Source organism: Apteryx rowi, unplaced genomic scaffold (genome assembly GCF_003343035.1).
Source record: "Apteryx rowi isolate R43461 unplaced genomic scaffold, aptRow1 scaffold_378, whole genome shotgun sequence".
In the NCBI taxonomy this organism is placed as follows: domain Eukaryota; kingdom Metazoa; phylum Chordata; class Aves; order Apterygiformes; family Apterygidae; genus Apteryx; species Apteryx rowi.
This window is the reverse complement of record NW_020450285.1, coordinates 472485-493711: the sequence shown is the minus strand read 5'-3', so window position 1 is coordinate 493711 and position 21227 is coordinate 472485. Positions and strand designations below refer to the sequence as shown.

At 37.8% G+C, this 21227-nt stretch overlaps 1 protein-coding gene across 1 annotated transcript in view; it reads left to right on the top strand.

Annotated features, from left to right (window-relative positions):
• The window catches only part of ARHGAP42 (Rho GTPase activating protein 42), a 128014-nt gene that overhangs the window by 58588 nt on the left and 48199 nt on the right, over positions 1-21227 (top strand). Inside the window, exons 4-5 of the mRNA XM_026073787.1 lie at positions 12477-12578; positions 16701-16811. Coding sequence (XP_025929572.1) covers positions 12477-12578; positions 16701-16811 — 213 coding nt within the window. The remainder of the gene's footprint in view (positions 1-12476; positions 12579-16700; positions 16812-21227) is intronic.

Below are 21227 nucleotides of genomic sequence, written 5' to 3'. Positions count from 1 at the left end.
CAGAGTTACCTGAGAGCTGTTTTGATAAGATGGCTGATTTTATAGACGAGGAAGTGGATCTAACCTACCTCTATTTCAGAAAAGCCTTTAAAGCACATTACATGAGACATTTTGATGTAGTTTGGATGAGTATTAGTCTAAGGTATCTGCGATGTCTAAGGAACTGGCTAATTGGGAAAGGGCAGTGGGTTTGTTTGAGGGGGAGACTGTCTGGGTAGAGAGAGGTTGCTGTTTAGGAGTTCTTAAGGGGCAGTTTGACATCAGTCTCTTGCATTTTCAGTAATGGCTGGTCCAAAACCCAGCTGTGCTCCCACGGCTTGTGGTTGCTGTAAGTTGGGGGTATTGTCAAAATAGAGGAGGACTGGGGTTTTGGGAAGTGTAAGAAAAAATGACGGAACAGGAGGAACTGGGGTTGCCAAATGATCACAAGACAACCGCAAACCAAAACATTTGCTGTAACATTAAAAGGGTAAAGCGACAGTCTGTTTGCATATTAGAGGCTTTGAGGATATATCTCAGATAGAGAAAAACACATTTGCTTTTGTTTTTCTATGAGTTGTATAAATTTCATATTTGGGGGTAAGCTTGTGAATTTCTGTGAAAGAGAAGGGAGTGTATTACTAAATTCTGGTATTCCTCCAGGAAAGACTTGGTACATATTTCTTTGCTCATGTACAAAATCAAGGTGTCTGACAGATAGCCATGATAACAGTAACATAGTCTTCATTCTGCAGATTTGCGTAAAGAACTTTTAAGAATCCTATTAGCACCATTCTGTTTGTTCACATGTTCAATAGTAATTCTATGTATGGATCTTTCCAGGATCAGGTTGTTATTACTAATGCTTGTATAAACATATTTAGTTCCAAGGTGTTGGTCCTAGGTTATTTTTATCTGAGAAATAATTCAGAATATGTTGTCTTATCTGATGTTTTAGTTAAATTAATATTGACAGACCCAAGAACTGAAAAACTAGGAGGCTAAGCAGGAAAAGAAAAGAAAAAAAAATCATAATGGTAAATCATGTTGTGACAGTTGTTAGAAAACTTGAAAATTTAAAAACTTAGAGATGGAAAATTTTTGCTATTTCATCTTGATTCTCTCTGACTCTGGATTTCAGTGTCAGTGTATAGAATCTGCTGTGAATTGTCCCAGATCCTAAAATTTGTAACCTCTGGATTGCAACTTTATCAGCTGAAGTTGTCTCTTTTTTCCTTTTGTACTTTGTTTCGGGTCAATAATGACAGTCTGTAGTATAAAAATGATTTTAAAATATAGATCAAATGAATTTTCACTTTAAAAAGAAAGCTATTTAAGTAAATCGGTGGAAATAAGTTGTGACAGACCTGCCTTAGTTTGTTAATCTCTATTAAATTATTTTTAAAAATGTAGAAAATAATTCATGTACTACAGTATGACTAGCAATGCTTCTTATACTCTCTATATGTGGAAAATATTTAGAAATGTTCAAAAATTGTGGTAAAGAGACCAGTGTGCACATACTTCATTTTTTCAGGGAGTCTTATTTTCTTTTGCAGAAAGTCAAACCACTGAGCTGGGAGGTATCCCTGGCTAGGCAACTGTACCCAGAGGCTTTTTGAAGTGATTAGTCCACTTGAGATGTCCCTTGTCATTTCTGCAAGTGCAGCAAAATTATTTTGTTATTGCAGCTTCCTTCAGTTCAATAACTATTTCATTCAACATGAGGAAAGCTTTAGAAAGATTAAAAAAAAAAAAAGGAAAGGAAAGGAAAGAAAAATCCTTAAAGCTTGTTTCCCTTCTAATATACTAATTTAAAAAAAATAAGAGCAAGAATTCAGATCTCACAGTAAAATATTGTGCTCACAATGATTAAAAAAAAGAAAAAGAAATCTCAGTTCAATTCATTAGCTGCAGGTATTTGTTAGTAAATTGGTTGCAAGAAGATATGCCAATTGGCTAACCAAATTAAGGCTTTTCCTTGCTAATTCAAATCACCCCATTGGTATCTTTAACTGGTGAAGCATTCGGGATGATTACAGCCTAATCCCACACGGTTGCTAGCATCCTGCTGCCCTTGTCTTCTATGGTGATTGAAAGAAAGGGAAGAGGCATCTGTTATTGGCTCCAACCTCAATTTCCAGTTCCTAAGAAAGCTGAACCCCTTATTCAGTATCTAGATACACTGAAGTATTTTCAATTAAATGAAAAAAATGCTCTTAATCTCATCAGGATACATTATCTCTGCTCCTCTAATATGTTCTTTCTACCCTTGCTCTTTGCTGATAAGGCTGAGAAAGGGATTAGGGCATCACACCTCTGAGTGTGATCACACCTCTGAAGGTTAATTGGGAAAAGCAGGTCTCAAGAGTCTTCCTCTTAGGGGTAGTGCGGATAGAGCAGGATGAGATGGATGAGGAAGAATCCAGGACAAATACAGAGAACAAAGGAAAGAGGAAGAGGAGGATTTAAGAGAAACATAGGAAGTGGACATTTCATGGCATGGTTTGCTTCAGAGAAGAGATTACTTCAGAGAAGTTTTCAGGAAGGTTGCATAGTGCCACAGCTGTCCCAAACTCTTAGCATTTTAACCATGAGACTTTTTTTTTTTAACCTGGGTATCAATCTATTAATTTGATTCTGTTACAAGCTATGTTGGGTTTTTTGCAGCAGTTGTGGGGAAGATGAAAATTTCTTTCTCCACTGATTCTCTTTCTTTACTTACATAATGTATTTGAGATAGTAGCRTAAAAATATATCTATTACATTTGAACGTTACTCAAATCATGTTATGTCTCTGGGATGTTATTCCCCACCTGTGGTGGAGGGTTTTTGTCTTTCTAAATAGAAAATCACTGTATTGGAAGACTTGACTGTATCACCATAGATTTCCCTTCTCACTTCATGTTTCCATTTGTTCAGATGTTTGTTCTGTCTATGAAGCCGGTTCTGCAGGGATCTAGGAATAAGCAAACATACACTCTCCTACCATTTTAGCAGTTTTGCTTTCAGCAAAGTGAATGTAACATAATTCCACTCAATTGTGTGGTGCATGACAGTAGCTGGAAAGTAGCAAATCTGTAGGGTAACAAAAGACAAGCGTCATTACTTGTGTCTTGGTGTAGATATGGGAGTACCAAGAACTCCATCTTTCTACCAGATGAACCGCTTTTATAATTTCTGGATATTTTAGGCTACGGTAGCCACCACAGAACCATTTGTCCCCATTGAACTTCCCAAGAAGAGGTCTTTTTGGATGGTTGTTTTGAAAATCATCCCTTCCTAAGAAGTAAACTGAGAACACTGCGTTTTAACAACGCCACTGAGCAGGCATGACTTTTCACCCCAAAGCGATAGTTTGTGTTGCTTTATCAATGTTGTAAGAAGGACTCTGAAAATAGATGCTTTCAAAACAAAACAAAATCACTTTTGACATTAACCCCAGACTGTTTCCTTTTTTCCTTCTGTAAACAGCACAGTTTCCAGTTTTGTGTATTAATCTGGAAACTTTCTCATAACATGCCTCTAGTTCTTCCTCAGATAAGAGTTACACTCACGTAGTGCTGACACAGCAAGTGGCATGGGAAAGTGAGCAATGCTAAATGTACTGYTAATGGTTTTGAATCAAGAACGTTGGTTGGCATAGATGGGAGAGAGCCAAAAGACTGTTTTAAAAAAAGAAATTACTAATTAATAAGGAGATATTTTTGTCTTCTATATTCAAAATAAAGCAGCAAGTCCTCCCCCTCTACTCAGCCCTGGTGAGGCCACATCTGGAGTGCTGTGTCCGGTGCTGGCCTCCCCAATTCAAGAGAGACATGGAGAAACTGGAGCGAGTCCAGCAGAGGGCTATGAATATGATTAGGGGACTGAAGCATCTCTCCTATGAGGAAAGGCTGAGAGAGCTGGATCTGTTTAGCCTGGAGAAGGGAAGACTGAGGGGGGAATCTTATCAATGTGTATAAGTATCTGAAGGGAGGGTGTAGAGAGGATGGGGCCAGACTCTTCTCCGTGGTGCCCAGTGATAGGACAAGAGGCAACGGGCACACAGGAAGCTCTGTCTGAACATGAGGAAAATTTCTTTACTGAGAGGGTGACTGAGCCCTGGAACAGGTTGCCCAGAGAGGTGGTGGAGTCTCCACCCTTGGAGATATTCTGGGCAGGGTACTGGGCAACGTGCTCTAGGTGACTGTGGTTGAGCAGGGGTGTTGGAGTAGATGATCTCCAGAGGTCCCTTCCAACCTCAACCATTCTGTGAAGTATGTGGTGTTGTAAATTAGTCTTTCAGAATTACCTTATCTGAATAACTTTTACATTCTTTGCAACCTTTTTGTTTGTTCTTTAGGGCAAAAAGGAAAGAAGGTGGTTATTAATTACTTGCACATGGAACGGTCTCTTCATACAGGTTTTAGATTCAAGAGATTACTAGTGTACCAGTGCATTCCTGAAGTATGCTTCATCTTTGAGGTAATCTAGCAGATTAAATGAGGCACAGAGAACCTGAAACTGCAGTGTACCTCCAAGGGGAGGAATGGGACGCCGATGGGATGAACGAGGCTGAGGAAGGAGGCAATATCAGGTGTAGGGTGCCAGCAAGGCAGCTGCTCAGGGAATCAGGTGATGGCAACTCAAGGATAGAGGAAAGGACAAAGAGAAGCAGTGGTAGCAAGAACAGGAGAGTGTTGAAAGACAGAGGGAAGTTGTTCACTACCATAATACGGTTTTAAAAATGGACTTTTTATAGTTGAAAAAAATCCACTGCTCTGGTTATTATAATGGAGGCCATACTTACTGTAAAGTGCAAAGATAAGACCATACTATGAATGTTGTCATACCTATAGCAACTCTGTGCTATGCTTACACTCCGCTAAGCATCTTTAACATTTCTGTGGACTTAATTTAGTAAATATAGAACCAAGTCTGCCTTGTATGTCCTTAGTATGAGAACTAGAGCCCCAAGACAAACAAATGTTTCCTTATTATTAAATCAGCGCAGGATGATAGGTTTGTATGACTACTGAAGGACCAATTTCTTACACCTGTCTAAAAACAGGTGCAGCAGATTCTTCCCTATTTAGTCCAAGTGCCGATACAGAAGATTAGGCCAAAATTGGAGCTGTCTATTCCCCATGCTTAAGACCAGTTCACTTTGGTATCATCCACTGTAAATTTTGCTTTCCTTCTGTCCACACAGTTCATGTGTGGCACTGTTTCAACTGAAGATTCTGCTACAATGCACTAGAGCTATACTATGGTGATATATTTGTGTTTTCCTGTAAACCTTCTGCTCTTTTGATTGTCCCAGCTAGTCACTTCGTTATCTAAGCTGAACTGAGTTTGTTTTATATGTACTTAAAGCAGAAAAAAGGAGGGCTATATATATATATATATWTTTTTTTTTTAAACTGAGTGGGTTAATGTTAAATTTTAGGAAGCTCTGTAAGCTCATATTCAAACTAGATAATGGGAGAAGAAAACACTACTACTTTCCACTTTTATGTATTGAAGATATCCTCTCAGGCCTGATTTTATAAGCGTTGATGATAACGGGTTTCCACAGATTGTGTTGCCAGCTCCGTGACTTCAGCATTTTGAATATTCTGAGTCACCATATTTATTAATGCTGATTGCCTTTTATATTTGAAGATTAGCATGCCCCAAATCTGACTTGGTTCCTTTCCTTGTAGCACATAAGTGGTGATTTGGGTTTGGGCTGTATCTTTTGTTGTAATTTATTTTCTGCTAAGCTTATGTAGCTATATTGATTTCAAATAAATGTTTGGATTGCTYAGGATCCAAGCAGTTTGTTCCACATGATTTTCTGATGAAAATGCAGAGTTAATTCGAGCTTCTTTCTGAATTCCTGAAGAGTACAGTTAACTTTTTTTTTTTTTTTTTAAGTGCACTAACTTTTTATTAGGAACCGGAGGCCCTCTTGCTAATATGATAAACCATTTTCAGCTTCAGAAAACAAACTTAAATCTGCTTAAGAAAGGAGTTAAAAAGTCAGTTTCTGCCGTTCTAAAGAGCTGCTTCATATTATTTAAGCAGTAATATGTTGACTAATATCCTAAGTAACATATTCCACCAAAAAAACTCTCATATTTGGTAGACAGTAAAAACAATAAAACTGGATTACGTGTGTAGACTTACCAACCCTGCTGTTTGGGCAGTGATTTTACAGATTCCCAGACACGTAGCATCTACTCCTGGAATCTGCAAGTGCTGGATAAACTCAAGGCAACTCTGCAACTTAAGAACAGGGAGTCTAATGTATTCTGCATTGTGACCTGCCAGTGTTGGCAGGTTTACATGTCTTTTCACAGCAGTGCTGGGAACTTTTAATATTTTTTTCCATTTCAAGAGAGGATTTTTTGGAGAGAAACAAATGACATTCTACAAAAACGATGTTAAATGCTGCTATTTTGTTCGTTTAATAGTAACTCCTTTTTGAATTTAGAAACTTTAAAACAAAACTTTAGATCTGTTAGAAATAGTGAAACTTTTTTTTTTTGTCTCCACAGATAAGTACGTTCTGTCTGCACACATCTCATGTAGTTAAATAGGAAAGTATTAACAAATGGCTACAGGGTTCTCTTCCAGGAAACACTTTTAAAACTACCTGCTATTGCAATCTGTCAAGACTTTACAAAGTACAAAGAAAATTTTCTTCAGAATATTATGAACCTGAAGGTAAATTGTCTTTTGTAGGGTTATTTAGTATTTTACACAGAGGTGAACTCCATCTTAAACATAGATTAGTTTAGGGCTCTTTAAAATATATTGGTAGCTTTTATGCATCTTGTACCTGATTTGAATTGCGGTTATCCTTTAAACTGCCTGTTTTTAATATCTGTCTTTTAGCTTTAATGCTGCTAAACAAAACTTGTATTTCCCATTTATTGCTTTATCACTCTTCATAGTTTCAATATGTTCTTTTTGTGATAAATATTTGTGTTTTACATGCCCTATTCTTTTCTGGGTATTCATAGATTGCATATGGTTATTCTTTTTTAGTAAAGAATTAATTCAAAGATTTATAGTTGTCAAGTCATTCGGTTTTTTACATGATGCCTTCAGCTTCAATTTGGAAGTGTTTTCATGAGCAGATATGAGTAACATAAAGTCCTAATTTATAGCTGTATTAGCCCCTTTTTATAACGAGCAGCAATCATTTCTTTATTGACTACAAAATTGCTCTGTTTCACTTCCTGTAATTTACTAATAGTACATAAAGGATGAGCTTTAACCTCATAGCTTTTGCACAGTCTTGGAGAAACCATGTAGCCTCATGATGTATTAAATTCTGATTGGAAGGAGGAATAGGAGGGGAAAAAAATCTATTTGTCTTTTTCTCTTTTCCTTTTGAAAATCTCTCCTGGCCTTATCTTGAACTGTAAGCATTCAAATAACAAATCAAAATCTCTTCCAGAAAGAATTCCCACCATCCAGACATCTGTCAAAATGCAGTGTGTCATCTCAGATGCCTACCATAATTCAGATTTTATTAAAAACAACCCCCAAACCCCTCACCTCCATGAGTGTTCTGAGAAAAAGCTTCCAAATATGAGTGTCCACGAAGACAATATAAAATGGAAGGCATGAATTTAACTTCTTCTCTTCTCAGAAGTTGTGAGACTCTGAGATCTCATGTTTTCCAGGAAACCTATAGCATCCAAACTCAAATCAATTTTTTCCAAGACTGAGTTCATTTTCTATACTACAGGTCTACTTTTCTTTATCATTATCATCGACTGACTAAGAAATGATCCCCAAAATACACAACTCCAAATTGTATGCAAAGCAAAGAAAAAGGTGGCTTTGAAAAGCACATTTGAAGCCTAAAATTCCAGCAATGAATGAACTCCGCTGTGCTATTATATGCACTTTTTTTGCAATTCATGTCAAAGAGAAGCAAAGAAAATGTGGCTTCACTAGCTCAGCAGAGTTCACCTTTGATTTCAGCTTCTTTCACTGACAAGTGTGTCTGACTTGCTCTGTATTCTAGTCTCACTCTGTTCTATTCCTGTGCYGGTGAAACCATCATTTACAGTTTCTACATCTCAGCTTGAGTTCGTGAGAAAAATATGTACTAATTTTGGGTGGGGAAAAAAAGGAATTGTCATGACTGTGTTTCACAATATTCACTTGTTTCCTAATTAAGGGATTCCCATTGAAAATCTTTCTCCAAATAGTTTCTTTGAAATGTTTTCTCGTTTTATTTCCTTTCTCGGTTCACTTCCTTTGGAAGTTACCTCTTGCACAACAGGTTTATTTTATGGTTTCACAAATACATTTTTTATTGAAAATTAATCTAGACTGAATGTACAGGTTTTTTTGTTGTGAAGATTTGCATATTAAAGTTTAAATATGAATACTGGGACAAAGAAAGAGTAAAAATATTTTATTTAGGGACAAATTTAGTCAATATATGCTAATAGATAAACATAGCACCAAAAGTCATTGCAACTAGAAAAAATGGAAAGCAAAGGGAAGGACACCAAAGTGTCCTTGCAGTGAAAAATAATGAGGACTAATTTATATACTGATTTTGAAATAGTATGCTGGACGTAGAAAGTAGTGGCAAATTTAATGAAAAATAAGATTTACTCAAAAAAAATTAATCAAATAAAAAACAATCTGATTTCTTGCTGTTCCCACCAGAAAAGAGAAGTGCAGCTTCAAAATAAAATAACTCTTTCTCCTTTACCTCCAAAAATGCAATTTGTGGTTAAAATTTGTGGAAATCATGCCAGTGATTAGTTGCACACCTATTAGCAGTTACACGGCATGGAGTCAGAGTCTTTCTGAACAGGAAGAAATTGACTGACTCACTTGAGTCACATTTTTAATAATTGCTGATCTTTTTACAGCCATAGATTTTTGTAAAGAATGATAAGAGAACATCCCTTGATTCGAACTTTTAACCTGCAGTTCTGTAATCAGTGATAGCTCGAGCAAAATTTGTTTCCAAAAAGAAAATTTTTTATTTTTGGAGATTATTTAATGGAGATATTTATATAATTATAATTATTTTGGAGATAATTTTTATGAAGTAAACAGTTTTCGGAGGCTTCAGTAAACTCAGATATGTGCTTTTACTGGCATATCAGAGGAACTTTCGAGCAAAGGGCCTCACTTACCTGTCAGAGCCAGTATTTTTTATAATGTTTCCAGAAACATGTCTGAGAGCGATTTGTACAGTGCCAGAAACACTGTCCTGCTGGCACTGCAGTCTTATTCCCTGAAATATCACCAAGCAAAGACACTAATGCAGTCAAAACTGCTGAGTGATCTTCTCAGCCTGCTTTTGTTTGTTCTCTTTACTTTCTTCTTGCAGTTTGTCTTAGAAGTGAAAAATTTTGGTGTGATGCAAATCTGAAAGTAAGAAGCTGGTAGGATGTGCTGTCCCTGGAAGCCCTGCAGTCGGGCTAGGAGTTGCCTCGGTATCAAGGAAGCTCCAAGTCATTAGTTTTCTCTTTAACTTAACTGGCATRCAAATGATAACTTTAAATGTTGAGCGTATCGTCGTTGCAGCAGAGCTGACAGATCACTTCCATGTGATCTCTGAGGGGTGGGTAGCAACGCTGGCAGAAGACCAAGAGTCTGCGAACTCTGCGTGTCCTCTCTGACAGGGCCGGGAAGACCTGCGTGACGTTTCCTGTGAGGTACAAGATGCCTCACAGCCCATTAGTATATATGAAGATTTTTTTGTCTTGGTCTTGGGGCAGTTTTATCTGTTTAGATGAGATCGTTTACTTTCTGTGTTTTCATCCTTACGTGTAAGGAATATAGGTAATGGGATGTGTAATTCATGGTTTTGCTGTAACTTTTAGCACAAAATACAAACAACCGAATTTGGTGTATTGGGAATCGCATTTGATGTTTAAACGGACTCTGTTCTTGGCGTTGATATGCTGTATGATAGTAGGGGAGCTACTTCAGACTGCCAAGTCCATTTTCACGCCTTTTCCTTTCATTCTCACCAAGCAATTTAGACTTCAGGCTCTGCGTTCCAGCTCTTATTAGCTAGGATTATGTCCTGATGTTAATGGGAGCTCAAGTACCCGACCGGACTTCTGATCACCCGTTTACGGTGTCTGGGCACGCAGTCTGACTCGGTTCTGAGGTGAGACGAATAGCTCGCCAGGCTGATTCCCAGGCTTCCTCAAATAACAGGAGCTCTGTCAGCAACTCCTTATCTCCTCCTTTTCTCAGGCTCTTCTGCCTTTGGTGTCCTACAGCAGAACAAGATCAGCGTAGTGTTGGCAAGTCCAGCAGGCGCGAGCGCCGGAGAGGTCTGTCACGAGTGCTGTGTYCTGGCAAGCTGGAGTTTGTCGGTGCCCAAACGCATTGAGGATGCGGTGCAGGCAAACCTCTGAGGCTCCAAAGGCAAAAGCTAGATCAAGCCCAGGCGTGCTGCAAATGTCATCCGCATCCAGGCTTGACTGTCAAGGGCAGCTTCAAGTTACCTGCTGCGAAGTAAGATCGGCTCCCAAACAGGGTGTCTGCCACTGAACTCTGACAGCTTGTGACCAGGGGCTTCGGTGTCCTGGTTAGGCAGATTGCTCTCCCATCTTTCAGTGACGTGGCAAAAAATATCAGCACGTCATTCTCTCTCTTTTGCATTTTTCATTGCACCCGTGACACAGCGATTTCCTCAGGGTGGTGACTTTGCCACCTGTGGCACTTTGATCTTGAAGTAACCCTGTTCAGTTGGGGATTTTTTTGGTCTAGCTCCTTAACACCATTGTCTTAGAAGACACTGCAACTACCTGCACTGTTCATTAAAAAGTTGGTGCCTGTGGTGTATGATCAAATGAGTTTGATTTCTGTTTGCGATTGAAGATGTTTCTAGATACTCAGGTTCCTATTCCCTGATCATAAGGGCCTGGAAYTGGAGTATTCCCCTGAAGCAAACTGTGACCGTGGCTGTGGAATCAACCTGCAATTTTGGTTCCACAAAAGTTGATTTCTTTCATTCATTAATATTTTCTTGGGTCGGGTGCCTTCTTTTCCATATGATTTTTTTTGAAGATATTTCCATTGTGAAGTAAGGAGAACATTAGATTGTGCAGATTTTTCATGATAAATATGTTGTTTGAATTTTCTGCAGGATAGAAAGCGTACAGTCTGTTTTATAATCTAGTATAAGTACCATTTTGAACTTAAGTTACTGGAGCTAATCAGTAGATGGTTTGCTGTTACAGCTGGTCGATAAGTCTTCATTCATGGTATTAAATTCTTCCTTCCATTTCTTATTTCTCTGACTGGCCTGACTTTCCCATAGCACAACAAAAATGAATAGGATGATGCTAGAATACAGGCCAGTTATTTTTTCAGTGCATAATAATTTGTAAGGAGACAGGGATCAGAGAAAGGATCACTACAGTCCTGATTATGACCTGATGTTATTGCATTATATCCAGTATTTAGTTTTTCCATCATTAATTGCTTTTGCACATGTGTGAGTAGGACTGGTCATGTTGGCCTTTCTTTGTTTTCTCAAAATATTTGGCTTGTTAGTCATTAGAAAGAATCATTAGGACTTAAGACTGTAAAAGCCACTGACAGCTGGGTGCTCTCAATTAGAGGATATACAATGTTATGATTAAAAATAGTAATTATTATTGGTAGTACTCTTATGAGATATCCACCTAAAACCCTTCTCTTTTCTCCTGAAATTTGACATTTCTGGAAAGACGGAAAGCTCTGAGAAAACTGTCTTTTTCTTAAACTCCCATGAATATCAGATTTAAATATTTTAAAAGTGTATGTTGTYAATTAGAAGATTACAGGAAGTAAGGTGTTTCTTAATTTACTCATAGCAGTAGTTTCCTTTTGTATTACCATGTGCTAAAGTAGTCTTGTGGTGAAAATGTAAAGCTTGTCTGCATATGATGAAAAACTCAAGAGGAGTGAGAATAAAAAAGGTGGGATAACTCTTTTATATGAGACAAGCTTAAATATTCAGACATACAAAACATTATTGGAGACAGACTTTTGGACCAGCTTCCCTTTGCATCCATGTATGTGCTTTTCCATTGTCGTCTTCGTATTTTAAGTGTGGGTGGAAAATAAGTGTATGTTAGACTTAAATACAAAGGATAGGCCTATATCCTCATCAGATTATTTTATGCTCAGCTACCTCTCCCATAATATTTTTTTCAGCAAAGACAATATGAGACAGGTACCTTTATGGAACATGGAGAATATTATTTTACATTAAATGTCTGCTTATCACCGACATAAAACCTTACGTATGCTTAATATGGGAAGGTCTGTGAGTTAGTTGTATAGACTTATTATTTATAGCAAAACTCCTGCTTAATACTGCATTTGATAATTGAATCTGCCTCCTAGTATCTTCAGGCCTTAAATCAATGTAACCAACAAAAATGACTTTATAACTAGTCATACTTCGGCACATATTGTATCTTTTATATTAGCTGCGATACTTAGTCAAATACTTTACCTAGCAATGTTTTGTTTTTCAGGATGGGAAGAAGAAGTTTGACAAGGAGAGTGAGAAATACTATTCCATCCTAGAGAAGCACTTAAATTTATCAGCAAAGAAAAAAGAATCTCATTTGCAAGATGTAAGCACTTAACATACTACTATTACCCAGTTTCAAATTTGCATAGAGATGGTGATAACAAACTAGTTCTGTTCAAGACATGCTGTATTTTACTTATATGAAATTGTAGTTATTTCTTCTAGCTGCTAATGTTGTGAATATAAACTCTTGAGGGAGATTAATGCAGTCCTAATAAGAATTAAGTATTTTAACAAGACAATATTTTACATTTCTAACTTGCTCTGTATATTTTAAATGGCTATTTGTCTTTTTTCTTTTTTCTTTTTTTTTTTGTCTTTGAGGAAAATTACAGTAAAACCAGCAATTTGGTATTAATGCTACTTTGTTTTTTTGCCAAAATAGTTAAATACCATTTTGAGAAGATTACCGTTCTCACGGTGACTCTTAAATTCTGGGGTTTATTTTGCTGGTGAAGTTTTCACAGAAGATGTAGCCATCTCTCGGTCACAAATTATAGGATTTTTTTCATGTTTACCAATAATACTGTACTTACATATAAATGAGGTTTAGAGATTTAACGTTTGTAATAATGTTTATACTCCTAAATTGCCGTAGCTATCTGTATAATAAATCAGCTTAGATAAGACCTCCATTATATGGGAGTGGTTAATTGTTCCGCTCATAGGCAAAATTTCATAAGTACAGTTTTCACTTTTCATACATACCCTATGTACAGTATTGATGAAGAAACAGTTCTGTTAGAGGCTAAACAGCAGCCGAGAAGAAAGTTATTATTATCTATTATTATCTTTTTACTAAAATGTGGCAAAGTAAACTTAAGCACTGATTGACTCTGGAGTATAAATAAAATATTTACTCTTGAGACAGGAGAATAATTGCAGTCTAAAAACAGCAACTGAAGTGAAATATAACAACTGTGACACTAATAAGCTGTGGTAGAATAACAATGGCTTTGGCTCAAGTGTATAAACTAATGGAAAATCAGAGTAAATTTTTCCACTGTGTACTTAAATGACATCCCTGGATCTAAAATCTTGTAACCGAGGCTGAGTCTTCTGCTTTTCTGGATGCTTCAGTTGTAAAACATATAAGCCGTGCCATGTCATGTCCGTTCTCCCCAGTGTTATGCAGATACAACTTTGCAGAATCAGCAACATACACCAACCTTTAGTGGGACAACATACAATAGTAAATCAGTACCAAAAATGTTTACTGGAGAGACTTTTGGGCTGTGTCACCAATCCCTGGCCCCAAAACCAAGTGGTACATGTTGACTCAAGTCCCCACGGCTTGGGGCTAGCCCATTTAGAGCGGATTTATTTAGTCAGGGCGGGCTTAGGTGGAGCAGCCCCCAGCAGAGCCAGGGAGTGAGTGCAGAAGGGAGCAGGGCAGGCAGCTGGGGCTTTGTGCTTGGTTCAGGGCAAGGCTGGTGCTTGCCTCAAGCCTCCACATGTAGTGAGGTGGTACTCCTACTGGAAATACCATTTTTTTGGCTGCTACTATCACACTGAAAAATACTTCTTTTTAAACCCACTCTTTATTTTGTTTCCTGAAGTTTCTCGGTACCTCATCGTGTTACGTGGGTGGAAGGGTTACTGGCATGAGTAGTTCTCATACCATCTTTTTTAGGCTGTTTCATAGATCTCAGTTGGGTGTAATTCAGAGTACCTTAATTAAGCAGCTACAGTTTGACAGTCCGAACATCTCATATGTAGGGTGGCTTACATATGTTTTTCTTATTGAAATATGCTGGATATTGTAAGAGCCTACAAGGCTACTGACAGTTCGTGTAGATTGATCCAACTTTTCTCCCTTAGCATCAAAAAGCTACATAATATTTTCTTTTGACTACCTATGGAAATCCACAAGAAAGCAGAAAATGGTCTGAATTAAGTGACGTGAAAAAGTTAATACACTCTTTATTCCATTTCTATGAAATCTGTTCCAAAATGAGACATATATGTAGAGACGAAGATTTCACTCTCCAAGCTTGTGTGAAGATGTGATATACTTTTTAGTGATATCCTAGGTCAATTGAAATATCGCTCACTATAATTAGGTATCACACAAATAGAGACTCAAAATCCTATCCACCAAATCTTTTATTTTTTACATTCAGTTCAATGTCATATAAAAATGTGCGAAAATCCCTTCAGCTTCTGAAACTTTAAATCACTTCCAAAGCGGTTCTTAAAATCTGAATCCTCAACGTTCACACAAATTYATCAGCTTCTACAGAAGATGTATTTTGGAAACTATGATTTAATCCCTGTACCCTAGTGGTGATTATGGCCTTAATTTAGGAACCCATCCATATTTGAGATGGTACTTAGTTATCCTAAGTATCATTGCAATTACACTTTGCTTAAATGCTGTTCAGAATAGAGATGGATTTAATTATGGATTTAAGTACTTCCCTGAATCAAAGCCTGAAAGAGCTCGTTTCTAAAACCAAATTATGCTGTTTATTTACAATTAAATGTGAGAACTGAGGTCTTTCTCAAGTGCTTATTGACTGCACTTCTGCGAGGGAACATTTGCTGGGCCAAAGTGGTAGCACCTGGTTCTGTTCAGCTATATTGCATTCCCTACATAGCATATTTTTTTGTGAAATAAAAATATTAACACACAATATGAAAAGAAACAGTAGCTGAACACACTGTATGAATGGCACATGGCAGGATTAATTTTGTGGTAAAACACTCCGTTCTTGGAATTTTGAGTGTTCAATCTCTGTTCCATAATATTAGTTTTTGTACTTAATTTCCTGATTTGCTTTTTATAGGCATTGGAAGGAAATGGTGCTGCTAAATCATTTGAAACATACTGTTGAAGCCCATGCTTTCAAGTGGTACTAGATCACTATGGATGTGGGTCAATATTGTTAAGAGTCTGTCTGGCCTAAATCATGATAGTAGCATGTCCTTAACTAAAGAAGCACTGTTAATTATATATGGTGCCTTTGAAGACAGAGTACTGTATGAAGGAAAACACTGTTTTTTCATGTTTGCAATGTTAAAAGTACTAAACTCTTTTATGATGAATTTGCTATTTTAATGTTTGCTGTCAAGAGGAAACAACATCTAGCTTTTCCATTTTTCCCACACTTGTTGCTTTCAATGTCAGAATTGAACTGGAGAATATACAAAAGTGCAGTGCTATATTTTAACTGGCATAAGTCAAAAATAGCTGAACTGCTTTTRCTCATACTGTCCAAACTTGATAATGTTTCTTTTTGACCAAAGACCAAAAACTGACAAATTCATCCCAAAAGGGTTTGGGCTTGCTTGACAAAGTGATTTGTTACTGTAAAGTGGGTCCTCAAATGGAAACTGCATCTCTTCTCTAGCATTATCCACACATTACACTGCCTGTTTCTTATGTCCCTTTCTCGTGGCTTGTTTAAACTGAGGTTGAGAACCTATTACTCTTCATCAGCTGAGAGAATTAATTCTTTAGCTCTTCTGGCAGAAGCCTTTGTTTTGGCACTGCATCTTCATGGTGGATGGTATTATTCAGGCATTTCTGACAAATATTGCCTTGTACTTCTGGCATTTTGAAAATGAAAATATAAAAAATAACTGATTTATGAGGGTAAAGGCTTGAATATGCTTATATTCCCAGAGAACATGACCAATGCTATGAAGTAATAGGCTGCAAGATTTCTTTGTTAAAGACACTTTATCTAAGAGAGAAAACAAAACTCTTGAGAAGGTATTTGAAGCTAAAAAATACATGTTTTTGGTGTATGTGGTACTCAAACATTTCAATAGAAATATTAATCATTCTGTCCCTCCTTGATTCCTGTCCTCCTATTCTGTTTCTTATCCTAAGGTTTCCATATACCTGGAACAGAGTTCTCCATACAACCTTCCTATGTTTCCTTCCAGCCTCTCTTAAAAACTGTAATGTATTAAGTGCAAAAACAAAGAGGAAACCAAACAGGAGTGGCGAAAAAGCATTGGGTTAAAGTGTGTAGCGTTAGCTTCTTAAACTTGCATTTAGCTATTTTAAGTAGGTATTCTAATTTCCAGAAAAACCGAACCCCATAAAGCTTGTGAAGTAGATCTTATGGAAGATCTGTTTGGTAATGACAAAATCCCATGTTAAAGAAGTTGTGAAAGTAAAATAATGTTGTCTATATTTCATTTTGCTTTCTAGGCAGATACACAGATTGACAGAGAACATCAAAACTTTTATGAAGCATCATTAGAATATGTTTTTAAAATTCAAGAAGTACAGGAGAAAAAGAAATTTGAATTTGTTGAACCTGTAAGTTTTATATTATATTTTCTTTACCAAATTTAGAGTGCCTGCATTTAAAGTTGAAATTTTAATTTCAAATACCTATTTTTACTGTTCTTTTAATTGTGATTACAGATCATTTGTATATAGATGGACATGAAATCTTGGCTTGGGCATTTCCGCTGTTTATTAAAGGTTTATATAAGAATATCATGTCTACTGTGAAGACATGTGAAGACATGTGAAGTCAGATGACTTGGAGTGTGCATAATATTTTAATTGGACTACACGTAATGTTGTGTCTGTGAAACAAATAATGGATATTTCCTAATATTGTGGCTGAAATTTTGAGCCAGTTTTTGAATTGAAATATTCTGTGTATGTAGCATACCTGTCACATGCATTTTATCCAAATTATACGTGATATAATATGCAAAATCAGTTCTTCTGTAGGGTAGGTGGGTTCTTTTTTGGTGGAGTCATTTGTCTGTAGTTAACTGTGCAAAAAAAAAGAAAGCATATCCTGAGACAGGAAAAAGAGGAAGCTAAAGTTATGGTAATAAAGTTATAAAGTTATGTTCCAAAGTCCATATTCAGGTCTGAGATTTGGCACCTGGACTGCATTTTTTTTCCACACTATCTGCTTGGAGCAGTCAGGACCTGAGGCTGCTTCAGTACAATGTGCTAGCACATCTCTATGGCATGTTAATGGTATTGATACTGCTCATATTGTGCAGGACTAGCTTGCCACTTGTCTTATTTAGTGAGTAGCTGTAGCCCTTGACAGAGAGCATCCAGTGTCACCTGTCCCTTCCAGCTGAGCACGCTGAGGGGAGCAGAGCATCGCTTGTCAAGGGGGAACATGACAAGCACAGCTTCCTTTTCTCTCTGCAAACCATCTTCCAGCTTCCTTGTAACTAACTGCAGTAGCATCCTTGACTGTGAAACAGGTTGAATTACATCTCTAACAGCCAATGTCACCAAAAAGAGCTTCTCAGACGCCTTCTTTCCATGAGAGGACAATCTATGGTATAGTGAATGTTTGACATTGATGCAAACTAATGAACCTGGATTCAGCAAGCAGTACTTATAGAAATCCTATCTTTATGGCATACAGCTGCCAAATCTTAGAGTCTAAAACTTTCCTTGGATTCCTAAATGAGAACATCTTTCTACCTGTCACAGATTAATCCAGAGTGTCTCTCTCTGCCTACTCCTGCAAAATTCTCACATCCTGGAAAAATCTAGCAATCTTGACCTAGCTCTGACCCTGGTACAGGAGACCTCATGCTCCCTTAAAGTAATAGAAACTTGCTGTATTGAGGAGACTTTGTACATCAGGAAATACTGTTTTGCAGTTGCATACAGTTAAAATAGGGCATCTTTCATTCYGCGTGCTAGACAGAAAAAAAAGAAATTTAATTTTAAATATCTTGGCTGAAGATATTGAACTGTATCCTTTTGACCAGGAGACCTGTATGTAATGCACAGTAGAGGGAAGATGAAAAAAGACTATTTGTCTCTTTTTTTTTTGGAGGGGGAGGGGAGACAATGTCAATGCCTTGATTAGCTTAGACAACGTCCCATACAGCTGTCCCCAGGCTCTGTGAACCATTACAACAGCGGCTGTGAATTACCAGAATGAAGGAGTTATTTATCAGTGCATCAGTGCTGATGCAAAGCAAGCAAGGGAAGTTGTTGGTAAACTCAGTGTCGTGTACCTGGGCTATGTTGTCACCGAGTATACAGTTCTAGTAGGCAAAATTAACTTTGACTAATCGGTTGCCATGCTGTGGCAGATCAGTAGGCTGTGTAGTCCTGTGTGCTGTTTGTTGCCCTTGATATTGCAGAGGAAGGTACGGGAAATACTGTGGTGGCTGGGTAGTGATAGCCCTTTCAGGAAGTGTCTTCTGCCCCAAGTGTGTGGAGGTTAGAGTCTAACATCAGGTATAAAAATTTTGCACCTTCAAAATTTGTAAATTTTTATTTCTTGTATGTTGCATATAACACGTTGGAATTGAAACACTTACTAAGAACGCAAAATTTCAAGTATGCTAAGTAGATTATAACACATATCAGCAATAACGTGAGATAAAGAAAGAAACGGATCTTCAAAACAGACTCTCTAAAAATGAATGGTTTATGCAAGTGATCTATGAAGAATGAGCATGTGCTTCTAGATGCAAATAGATAAGGACGAAGACTAACCTTTTAAAGGTTAGGTTTAAAGGTTAAAAGAATTACCCTATTACTCATTTTCCTCTGGGTGCTCTACAGATGTTCAGATGCTAGAAAATGCCTGTTGGAGCATTCTCCAGCATTCTCTGGCATATATTAAGCCATTCCTCTTCACAAGCTGTGCTAGTCGTGGGGTTCCTAGTACCTGTGCTGCTTATGCCTCTGAGTTGTCAGCTCAGTGTCACATCTCTGTATAATTTTCAGTCTGGCGGGTTAGTAACAGACTCGTATTTTGTTAAACTCTCCTTCAAAGAGCCATTCTGTTAGTGCAGTGGCGGAGGACGTTGAGATGCCCATGTGGAAGAAGGAAAAGTTCATGTCCTGAGAGCTGAACTCAAAAAGGAGATAACCTGCTGCACTGCAGTTCCTTCCAAGATCTTCGGGTTGTCTGTGCCAAAAGATATGGGTGGTCTGGAACAGGATGGGAAACATTGCCAGCCTTGTTAAACCTAGGGAAGCAGAAGCTGCCGGAGTGGAGAATGTCCCTCTGCTCCAGGGAGAGGAAGAAATTGTGAGGGATGAGATGCTCATGGCTCGTACTCTGAACAGGAGATTCTGGTATTTAGAGGAGATTTCTGCAGCTGGCCCTCCTTCCCTGGGTTCCTCTGCTGTGCTGTGCCTCTTGCCTCGAGGAGTTGCTAACATACAATATGAGTAATTGGCAACTGCCTGTTTGTGATCCTCCTAGATTTTGATATTTTTCAAGGAAAAAAAAAATATACTAAAGCTTTTCATTGAGATTGCAAGTGTGAACCTGCTCTCAGGTACAAATTAATTTTACAATTTACCTTGCAGCAGGCTAAAAACAAAACAAAGTAAGTGAAAATAATCTCTGCTGCTAGTTTTGCCATTTTGGGCCTGGAGAAACTAGTCAAAACAAACGCGATTTTCTGGGGATGTACACTTTTTAAGAGTAAAATACAAACTCTTTCCTAGGAGTAATGCCGGGATTCCCACTGGCCTGCAGGGATCAGGGCCCAGAGTTCAGAAACAGTAAACTATCGGAAGTGAGAGGAATGGTCCGTTAACTGTCACAAAAGCCCAAAAGTGTTTATTTAAAGAAAAAAAAAATCTGAGTGTAATTGCGTGTAGTCCCATGAGACTTCACTTTTTCATCCAAAGAAAGTGTGGATAATAAAACTCAAAGTCAATTTCCCATTTCTTGGATTTCCTACATTATTAGCCACATTCACTTTAATCTGATGGATAAGTACCTTCTGGTGCTAGCTACTTGTAAATAAAATGAAACCGGGGAGACGGGGACTTGTGGCTGATGCGCTGCAGGCCAGAGGTTAAATTCCTCTCCTATCCGAAACCGAAGTACAGTCATCTTCCTGTGAGAATGAAATGACCAAGCAGTTCTTGAGGTCACAAGCTCTACATAAAAATAAATAAAGTCTCACGAAGGAGCTGGATTTTGTTTCAGGTCCTGTATTGAAGTCTTTGCAGCTCTTGCAGCGTGCAGGCAGTGAGTAGTATTGCATTACTGAGTTCAAGCCTTGCTTTTTATTGATCTGACTGATTAGTTATTCAAAAAGGGGTCACTACAAGGGACATGTTATGCTTGAAAAATTGATGTTATCAACACCTCAGAGATTATATGTAATGTTTGATGAACCAAGTCACCTCTTCACATATGAAAACCGCCTTGAAACACATTCTGAAAATCTTTTTTGATTAAAAGGATGTCTGGTTATTTATTTTTTTCCTGTTATTTAAAATAAATGCCTTAAAACTATGAGCCTGACTCTAGCCTCAGTGCCGCCTGTAACATCAGCAACAACACAACACCACTAGCAACGTAAGTGTAGGGCAAAAGTACCTGACTTTTAGATCTCCATGCAATGCTATGGCAGTGCTGCTGCCTGTCCTAAGGGGAGAGAAGAGGGTGTGAAAAAGCATTACAGTGCAGGCCCTTGGGGTGCAGGGTGTTTTCTGGTCCCCTTCACTTCCACCACTAGCAATACGTACATAGGAGCAAATAGCATCCTCAGTATCAGTTTCTTTAACCCAGAACATCAGTAACCTGGACTAGGACTGGCATAAAATAAGCACATTTTTACTTTTCCTTTATTCCTGTTTTTCTGTGTGCTTAGAGAGTATTTGACCAAGAGACTTTCAAGGCCAGAGCCTCTGCAATGCACAACTGCCAGAACAGCAGAACAGCAGTTTAACTCAAATGCATTCAGAATTTGTGTCTTTTTT